The following is a 10,826-nucleotide window of genomic DNA, read 5'->3' as shown; positions in this document are numbered from 1 at the left end:
AAGACACAACTTCACCATTCTAAACTGAATAAAGAAATTTAATATCAAAATGGTTTTGTGTAAATTGTTTCCAAGAATTTAATGAAAAAGAACCGATATTTCCAGCACTTCCACGTTTCAGTCAATCTGCAACAGCATCACTGCATTCAACATTTGGCTAATCTTCACTTCACTCCACTCTTCACTCTCTCTTTCACACTTCAAAACTCTTTCTTTCTTTCTTCTCTCTCTACTCATTATTCTCATGAACTCTCTTCTTCTTTTTCTTTCTTTCTCTTCCTCCTCCTGAAACACAAACACAAGAATAATGCACACAACCTAATACATTCTCTCACACTCTCATGTTTTTACTTTTAAGTATGCACCATGTCAAAGTGATCAAAACTCTTTCTCTCTATTTCCTATTTTGCATACATACACACATAGCATAGTCATATTGCCCTCTCTCTTCTTTCCTTCTTCTTTCTACCCACACACAACATCTCCTCTACTTGCTATGGTTCCCCACCTTCTCTCTCCTCATTTTACCATGAGAGCATGGAGTCCTCCCACATACACACACACGTTTCTTTCTCTCTCTCACTGTCTACCATGGGTGGCCTTCCTAGGTGTATTCTTACTCTCTTCATGAGCGTCCCACTTTAGTAGCGTGGCTAAGGTCCGCCACTATGGTACCTTGCCCATATGTATGCCAGTCGGCTCCAAGATGCGGCCTAGGCTCTGTCCTCTGAGCCATGCGGCCTCTCTAAGCCAAGACACCATCACGTTAGTGACTCGTTTGAAACTTGGCACCCCGGTACCTTTGCCTTCGTTCCCCTCTTCACATGACCTCACGGCCAGGCTATGTCCATTAAGCCTTGGCAACCTTGTTCCATGCAAAGTGCACGGTCGACCTAGCTACATAGGCTAGCCACCATAGGTACCCCATTGGCCTTGTGAGACTCACACCATCTCCAATGAAATGCATGGCGGCTCCCTACCCTTGGCAACCTTGTTCCATGCAAAGTGCACGGTCGACCTAGCTACATAGGCTAGCCATTAAGCCTTGGCAACCTTGTTCCATGCAAAGTGCACGGTCGACCTAGCTTCATAGGCTAGCCACCATAGGTACCCCATTGGCCTTGTGAGACTCACACCATCTCCAATGAAACGCATGGCGGCTCCCTACCCCACCACCGCACGGCTGATGGGTCCAAAGGCTTCAAAAACCTTCTTCAGTTCATCATCAAAGGTGGCGTCAGCAAGGTTCTTGACATACACATTGTTAAACTTTGATCCAGCACCAGCCAGATCTCGTTCCTGCCTACTGAGAAATGGACCAACGAAAACCTATTTCTCATTTATAAGCATGCCATTGACTTTCTCAATTGCAGTTTGGGCAGACTCATCTTGTTCAAACTGAACAAAGCCATGGCCCTTGGAATTGCCTGACTCATCCAAGGCTACTCGACATGAAAGGATGGAGCCAAAAACAGAAAATGTGTCGTGTAAGGCCTTGTTGTCTATATCTGTCTAAATTCTTAATAAAAATGTTGGCTGCTCCACTTTTGCGGATGCTCGGGTCACGATGAGAATACATTATCCGTATGGACTTTCCATTCACAGGGGTGAAGTTCAGTAAGTCCATAGCATGAGATGCGTCACATAGGCATATCCCAGAGATCTTTTGGTCATCAGGTCCCGGCAAACCCTAATGGAAACCACCTGCCCGACTTGGTTGAAAAGCTCGTAGAGCTGAGTTTCTGCAATGCTGGGGTCAAGGTCCTCCACGTAGAGGGAGGTCGTGACGTACAGGCTGGGTGGCCCCACGGAGGCAGGCATGACGATAGCTGAAGCTTGCTGCTGAGCCTGCACCATCTGCGCCATCGCTCCCTGCACTCGAGTGCACACACAGACTCCCCACTGTTGCCGAGTGCGCACACACACACACACGCACTGATACACTCACCCATTCTCGCCCACTTCTTCTCTCTCTCTCTCTCTTCGACTATGTGGCGCTGGCAACAGCGGCAATAAGCTCTTACACACACACACATTAATCAACAAACAAAAAAAAGGCTTACCTCCTCCTCCTCCTCCTCGTGTTCTCCACGCCAGCCAGAGAAAGAAGCGCTTCCTCTCTCTCTCTTCTATTATCTCAAGAAATTGGTGGGTACCAACGGTTGCTAAAACTACCCACCCTTCCATTTTTTTTATTTGGAATTTTTCATTTGTAACCACATTAAGGTCTCCAAACTTACGTTCCCACCTAACCATACTCACCCTCGTTCTCTTCCCCTCGATCTCTCTCTTCTCTCTACCCACTTACATACAACCTCCTATTTATGTACAAAACAATATTAATCGTCACCATTCCCATGCAATGTGCTTACACCAATGGACAACATCGACAATCATGATGCATGCAAATACCATGACATTCCACACACATATGCTTTCAAATACCATGAAAATGCACCTAAAATAACCACAATTGACCCTATTTAAACCCTTAAAATTGCTAAAAATGGCTTCGATCCAAGGGTCATCATTCCCCCCACACTGAAATGTGAGCGTCCTCGCGAACATAGCAGCAACTTCACTTCACAGCTTCCCCCACACTTAACTTCTTCACCATCGTTGCCTAGCATCACATCTCCACTTCATCACTCTAAAACAATCACCAACCATACACTAGAATTATACCGTTCCAAACAAACAAACAAAAACAAAAACAAACATTCAACACCTTCACATCAGCACACATAAATGAGTGAATGAAAATCGAAGTTGCAAACACCACTACAAGACTTATATAACACTAACCAATAGATAAACCAAAAAGGTTTATTAAGCAAACATCAAATCCCAAAAACAGTAAAAATTAGCAACTACCACAACATCCTCACTATGTCTATAATATTTCCACTTTAACAAATAGGAAACAACTCATCCATAACTACAAAACTCTAGGAAAACTACCTTCCACTCAATTCCATATTTCATAAAGATAATAGTAGCACAACTAACCATGGAAGTCATTGCCTGATCTTATATCAGAACCATGCCTTTCTCGTTTCAATTTTTTTCTCTCTTTTGATTTTTTTTTAAAAATTACCAAATGTACACCACAATGGCAACCACCCCATATGAAACTAGGCTGCGATTCTCAGACCTTGCCACCCGGCTAGGTTGACTCCAAGAACCTACCAAGCTCACATGGCGATGGCTATCCCAAAACAGCCCAAGGCATCGGTTTAGAGTACTGACAACCCTACCAGCATGACTATCAAGAACCATTAAGGCGATAGACCACATATACCATGTCATACATACATTTGAATTTTTATTTTTCTTCCTTCCTCTTTTTTTTCTTTTTTTTTCTTTTTTTTCATCATTTTTCAAAGGCAATGATTTGAAAACCCTCCCCAGGCTCATCATGAAAATCGAGACTATTATGGTCATTATAACCCAGGAATAAGGGAGAAAAGTTCCTTCCACTAGAGTTCTTAAGCACTTCCAATTTGTTACCTACCATTAAAGAGAAAAAATATAGTCAATGCAGCACATGCCTAGTTAAGATGAATGTGGTAATGACCAACCACTGCATTCATGGGTGTAGCCTCCACCCTACGAATCTCCGACTGTGCTACAACTGGAATCATCCCCAGCTGATTCATTCGTTGCAGCTTCCAATCTTTTGACTTAGCAATTTCTACCGCATCCTCAAAAGACCTGGGCTTCTTCAATTCCACTTTCCAGCGAATACTCCTCTTAAGCCCGGTTACAAACTTGTTTTTCTTCATCATATCAGGCGGCACCTGGTCTTCCCCTAAAGCCATGCATAGAGTTTCCCATAGCAAAGAAAATTTCTTCATATAATCATCTAATGATTCAAACTCACCTTGTGTCAGAGCTTGCACCTCGTGCCAAACCTTGTCGGGGTCTTCCACCTTCTTGAACCTGTTGCTAAGTGCTGTCTTTAATCCATTTTCAGTCATATCAAGATGTGGAACAACAACCCTCAATGACTCCTCATAAGTCCTGTACTAGGTCCTTGCATCCCCTTTCAAACAGATGCTCAGAAGCCGCAACACCTGTACCGACTCATTAATATGGTTTCTTATGCATGCAACCTCCATCCTTTCCAAGAAGTCTACCACATCCTCATTAGGGCTGCCATAAAACTCTGGATAAGACATCATTTAAACCCCCAAACTTCACCTCAGATCCGAAGAAAGCACTTTCTCTGAAACTCTCAAATAACAGAGCAATCTTCAGTCAAACTATACCAGAAAGAGCAACTCCTCAGTGGGGGCACCAGAAAGATGTGAGGCAGCTCAAGAACACAAGAAGGCCACTATAGCTCGCCGACTCACCACCTTCAGAACACTCACAAGCACAAGGGGCACCACCAGCTTCTCTAGGTGGAAAGAAAAAAAAATCTCTCTCTCTCTCTACTACCCAAAGATATGCAAAGAAAGGTAGTTTCAACAGCTCACATGTTTCATTATAAAAGCCTTTTATATGTCAGCAAGGCTAACTCACTCATATCTCATCAACCCAAACCCTATTATCCATTTACAAGGGGTTACATCACACATATTTTTTATCAAATGACAAGCTTCAACCACTCATCCTCGCACTCTCCTTTTATCACACACTCACAACAAACAACTCACACACACACTGTCCACCTCTTCTCTTGGTCTCACACCAGAGGCCTCTGCGCCTCCCAGGTAATTTTTTATTTTTGGACCCCGGCACCTACTCCTCAAGCGGCCACCCAACCTTCGTCTCTTCAGACCCACCAGCCAGGCCTTCTCCCACGCCTTTCCTCTACGCTATGTGCCTTTAAGATTGGCTGGTACAGTAACGCTGCTTTGATTTGCACAGACCTCACCATGCCTTTGTCTTGGTTCTGTCGTTCAATGCCTCTTTAAGCTTGCAGTGATGCAATCTTTGATGCGCTTTCATCCCCTCCTTTGCCTTCGTGCTTGTTCCATGCCATATTCTCCTCTTCTTTGCTCTGCGGGCCCCCAACCTTCAACACCCTAATCGTGTGTGCCCTATGCTTGTTGATGAGCTACCTTGCTGTGCTTACCAGCCTCGCAGTAGCCTCGCTTCTCTTCGCCACCAGCCACCCTTGGCTCTCCTTGCGCAACACCTTGTGCTACCCGCTTCAAAGGTGGCCTCCAAGCAAGAGCACCCCATCCATTTCAACGCGGCAGCCACACGCCCCAGCTGCGCTTTCCTCTCCAACACCTACCGTTGCGCCCCACGCATGCAACACTACGAGGCCCCCCCGGCTCTCCTTCTCTGCACCCCTTCAGCCAGCCACACACCTAGCGGCCTCGCCTCTTCACAAACGAGACGGCTCCCTTTGCGTTTGTTCTGCAGCTGCGCCCACTGCCTATAGGCTCACCAGCCTTCACGACCCAAGCTGCATTCCACAGTCCCTTGCCAACCCAACTGGTCTTCGCCTGCCTTCACTCTCTCTCTTTCTCGCTACCCGCCACCACCGGCCACGTCCAAGACAAAGCAAGGCAACTCCCCAGCCAATCGACAGCCCCCCGTCGTCGCTAGCAGCCACAGTTCGCACTCCTTGTCTGCAGTGGTTACCAGCCTTACAGCAGTCTCGCGGTCCGCAAAAAAAACTTGTCCTCCTCAGCTCTCTCCACTCCGTCAGCTCTGCACCCCTTCCAGAAGAAGCATCCTCCTTTCCAGGCGGCCCACTTCCTTTGCCTTTTCCTCTTCGTCAACCTTCTAGGCGACTCCCTCGTGCTGGTGAGGGTGCTGGCAGCAAAACAAGTGCCCAAGTGGACCTTTCTTTTGCTGGCTACATTGGTGGTGTTTATTTATTTATTTATTTTTTATATTTTGCCTCACCATCATTATCATGCCCAATCCCTTATTTATATGGAGAAACACGGCCATTCCAAAAATCTGCAGAGTACATCCCAACACGAGCATAAAGAGCAAATTATGTTTGACTGGTATCCCTTGTAGATTTCAGTATTTGTAGTCTAGATTGGGCTCTCTCCACGTAAACCAGCCTGTCTACATTTATTTTTACCAGATGCTCATCAAAACCCATCATTGATATCCTCGTGCTCATCCACCTCTTATTTACACACATCCCAGACACCTTCTTGAGACTAAAAGCTCATACAATAAAAACTTCAAGTCTCCAGCAGCTGCTTCAAAGAAAAATGCATGCATTAAATCACTCCAAAGCCATTCCGTCTGTACACTTGCCAGGGCATTCAGGGCAAAGTTTTATTGCACACCACGCATCCCATATGTACACGGACTCAAAACACCTTTACATAAAAAAGCCTGACAGCCACCAATACCCTGCTAGCAATACTTTGCGAGCGGTTAATTCCCCCGCAAAATGACCTCCACATGGCTCATCATGAAGTGCACGTAAGATAGAAGGTATCTCATCCTCTCGCACACAACGACGATACAGTTGCTGTCCGAGCTGTACCTCTTCCCAGTTTCTAGCTTCTTGTTTGGCCGCGTTCAAATCAACAGGCCGACGAAGCCCAACATACTTCTGAGCCTCTGGATTCCTTAGACCATCAATCAAACGACGCTTTTGTGTGTCATCATTAGGGGCTGCTACTCCCATCTTCCTCACAATGGTCTCCATGCGTTGTATGTAATGGTCAATGCTCTTGTTCACTCCTTGCAACAAGTAGTCTAATTGCTGGGCTAATCTATCTTGAAAACCTTGCCTTCTAAATTTGGCCAAAAAAGATGTTGATAGATTTTGGTACGTGGCCTTGGAGGCTGCATCCAAGTTGCCATACCAACTTGCTGCTTCGTCTTTAAAACTTGCCGGAAAGATATGCAGCTTTTGATCTTGATCAATTATCTCATTAGCAACACATGTCACCTCAAACTTTTGTAAATGCGCATCAAGATCCTTGTCCCAAAGTCCCACAAATTGCACAAAGTCGGCTAACCGGATTGTTGCTCTTTGTGCTGGAACAGCCATTTGGAAAAATGGTAATACCTCAAAAGTTGGATCGTCCCAGAAATTTAAAGCTCTAGGTCTTACCCTAGGTAATCGCGGATACCTTCTAAGTCCTCTAGGAAGACTACCGCTAGTGCCTACAATAGTCTCTCTTTCTTCTCTTAATGGGCTATCAACTTGTACAAGTCGATTGCTGAGTCCTAAATCCCTTATTGTTTGGTCATCACACGAAAGATCTTCCCCGCTTAGACTAGAAGGAATGCTAACCGCTATCCAAGGATCTTCCTTGTGTCACGTTCGGTTCTTGCTCTCTCGACAATAGGTTCACTAACTCTAATTGCGCAGCGAGACGGATTTCAGCTCGTTCAGCCCTCCTTTTCCTCCTTTCTTCCTTTGCTTGTCTTGGGTCAATTGTTCGACCCTGAGTAGACTCACTCATACACTTCTTACTTCCTGAGGTTCTTCATGATTCTCTGGATTATCTAGCTTGATGGACCTTAAAATTGCCTTGATAAACCACTTCCACCAGATTGGTGCATGGAACAAACCAAAGGGCTCTATGGATCTAACATAATCCTTGCAAGATGTGGCCTTGATCTTACGTATCACATCACTGGGAAACCGTGGGTAATATTCTTGAATGAATATGTCCTCCCACTCTTGTCGTTCTTCTTTGTACGGAACCCAGTTAGCAAAACTCTCCAAAAAATCACGTGTTTACCAATGCCCCTCTCTCATTTGACTCCTCGCGGCCACTCCTAAGTCCTTCTGATCCTAGGAGTCGTGCCGTTTTGTTTTTTGTTTTGTTTTTTGTTTTTTTTTTTGAACTCCTAAACCCTGGTTCTCACACGCAAAATATATGCGCCGAGATATCCCCTAGCTACTAACTAGCTAGTTATCTCCCCGCGAATGCACCAAAAATGACTAGCCTTCCTACTCTCTAGTCCAACGCACTAAATACCCACTAAAACAGTGAATGCGTCCTAAATAACAACCACACACAGCCTAAATCCTAGAAACACACACCGAAAAGACATCTTTTTGTATGAAATAATTTACAATGTTTTATTTACACACACCCACACAGACACACAAATGGAAAAGAACAAACTACTACGACCCAACAGATCTTCAAGACACAACTTCACCATTCTAAACTGAATAAAGAAATTTAATATCAAAATGGTTTTGTGTAAATTGTTTCCAAGAATTTAATGAAAAAGAACCGATATTTCCAACACTTCCACGTTTCAGTCAATCTGCAACAGCATCACTGCATTCAACATTTGGCTAATCTTCACTTCACTCCACTCTTCATTCTCTCTTTCACACTTCAAAACTCTTTCTTTCTTTCTTCTCTCTCTACTCATTATTCTCATGAACTCTCTTCTTCTTTTTCTTTCTTTCTCTTCCTCCTCCTGAAACACAAACACAAGAATAATGCACACAACCTACTACATTCTCTCACACTCTCATGTTTTTACTTTTAAGTATGCACCATGTCAAAGTGATCAAATCTCTTTCTCTCTCTTTCCTATTTTGCATGTACACACATAGCATAGTCATATTGCCCTCTCTCTTCTTTCCTTCTTCTTTCTACCCACACACAATGTCTCCTCTACTTGCTATGGTTCCCCACCTTCTCTCTCCTCATTTTACCATGAGAGCATGGAGTCCTCCCACATACACACACACGTTTCTTTCTCTCTCTCACTGTCTACCATGGGTGGCCTTCCTAGGTGTATGCTTACTCTCTTCATGAGCGTCCCACTTTAGTAGCGTGGCTAAGGTCCGTCATTATGGTACCTTGTCCATGTGTATGCCTGTCGGCTCCAAGATGCGGCCTAGGCTCTGTCCTCTGAGCCATGCGGCCTCTCTAAGCCAAGACACCATCACGTTAGTGACTCGTTTGAAACTTGGCACCCCGGTACCTTTGCCTTTGTTGCAAGCCGGTCCCCTCTTCATGACCTCACGGCCAGGCTATGTCCATTAAGCCTTGGTAACCTTGTTCCATGCAAAGTGCACGGTCGACCTAGCTACATAGGCTAGCCACCATAGGTACCCCATTGGCCTTGTGCGACTCACACCGTGAAGGTGTCTCTCCAATGAAATGCATGGCGGCTCCCTACCCCACCACCGCACGGCTGATGGGTCCAAAGGCTTCAAAAACCTTCTTCAGTTCATCATCAGAGGTGGCGTCAACAAGGTTCTTGACATACACATTGTTAAACTTTGATCTAGCACCAGCCAGATCTCGTTCCTGCCTACTGAGAAATGGACCAACGAAAACCTGTTTCTCATTTATAAGCATGCCATTGACTTTCTCAATTGCAGTTTGGGCAGACTCATCTTGTTCAAACTGAACAAAGCCATGGCCCTTGGAATTGCCTGACTCATCCAAGGCTACTCGACATGAAAGGATGGGGCCAAAAACAGAAAATGTGTCGTGTAAGGCCTTGTTGTCTATATCTTTGTATAAATTCTTGATAAAGATGTTGGCTGCTCCACTTTTGCGGATGCTCGGGTCACGATGAGAATACATTATCCGTATGGACTTTCCATTCACAGGGGTGAAGTTCAGTAACTTCATAGCATGAGATGCATCTTGCACATTATTGTAATTCACATAGGCATATCCCAGAGATCTTTTGGTCATCAGGTCCCGGCAAACCCTAATGGAAACCACCTGTCCGACTTGGTTGAAAAGCTCGTAGAGCTGAGTTTCTGCAATGCTGGGGTCAAGGTCCCCCACGTAGAGGGAGGTCATGACGTACAGGCTGGGTGGCCCCACGGAGGCAGGCATGACGATAGCCGAAGCTTGCTGCTGAGCCTGCACCATCTGCACCATCGCTCCCTACACTCGAGTGCACACACAGACTCCCCACTGTTGCCGAGTGCGCACACACACACACGCACTGATACACTCACCCATTCTCGCCCACTTCTTGTCTCTCTCTCTGTTCGACTATGCGGCGCTGGTGGCAGGCAGCGGCAACAAGCTCTTACACACACACACATTAATCAACAAACAAAAAAAACAGGCTTACCTCCTCCTCCTCCTCCTCATGTTCTCCACGCCAGCTAGAGAAAGAAGTGCTTCCTCTCTCTCTCTTCTATTATCTCAAGAAATTGGTGGGTACCAACGGTTGCTAAAACTACCCACCCTTCCATTTTTTTTATTTGAAATTTTTCATTTGTAACCACATTAAGGTCTCCAAACTTACGTTCCCACCTAACCATACTCACCCTCGTTCTCTTCCCCTCGATCTCTCTCTTCTCTCTACCCACTTACATACAACCTCCTATTTATGTACAAAACAATATTAATCGTCACCATTCCCATGCAATGTGCTTACACCAATGGACAACATCGACAATCATGATGCATGCAAATACCATGACATTCCACACACATATGCTTTCAAATACCATGAAAATGCACCTAAAATAACCACAATTGACCCTATTTAAACCCTAAAAATTGCTAAAAATGGCTTCGATCCAGGGGTCATCAAATATAAGATGGATTTTACAAGGTTCAAGCCAATATTTCAAAGGATGAGGCTAGAGGTAAAATAAAAAAAGTGAATCAAAAACCACAAACATCATCTACTTTGGCAACAAATAAAGTTGAAGGTTCTACCATTGTTCCATTTGGTGATACTGCTATTGTGGTGGAAAATGATCAAAAAAAGAAGAAGCTTGCAAAAAAGAGTAGTGAAGATTGTTTTGGGTTGGTCACTTATGAGCAATACTACCCATTTGGACTGCAAGAGACTTTCCACATCCCTATGAGAAATTGTGTACAAGCTCCTATAATATATTTCTAAAAAACATTGAGCAAGAAGAATATCAAAAAATT

General features: G+C 44.7%; 1 protein-coding gene across 1 annotated transcript; it reads right to left on the bottom strand.

The window, feature by feature from the left end:
* Window positions 1-1,314: 1,314 nt before the first annotated feature.
* On the bottom strand, window positions 1,315-9,812 carry LOC147637679 (polyadenylate-binding protein 2-like). The gene is made up of 4 exons (XM_086799006.1): window positions 9,094-9,812; window positions 6,473-6,722; window positions 1,705-1,872; window positions 1,315-1,512 (listed from the first exon to the last, which is right to left on the bottom strand). Exons 1-4 carry the CDS (start codon window positions 9,810-9,812, stop codon window positions 1,330-1,332), a joined length of 1,320 nt encoding a protein of 439 aa, XP_086655132.1. The 3' UTR covers window positions 1,315-1,329.
* Between the last annotated feature and the right edge of the window lie 1,014 nt (window positions 9,813-10,826).

This window comes from Cibotium barometz, chromosome 6, assembly GCF_041138505.1.
Source record: "Cibotium barometz isolate CiBa-2024 chromosome 6, ASM4113850v1, whole genome shotgun sequence".
NCBI classification, from domain to species: Eukaryota; Viridiplantae; Streptophyta; class Polypodiopsida; order Cyatheales; family Cibotiaceae; genus Cibotium; species Cibotium barometz.
Note: the sequence above shows the minus strand (reverse complement) of the source record. Positions and strands in the feature narration are given on the sequence as shown.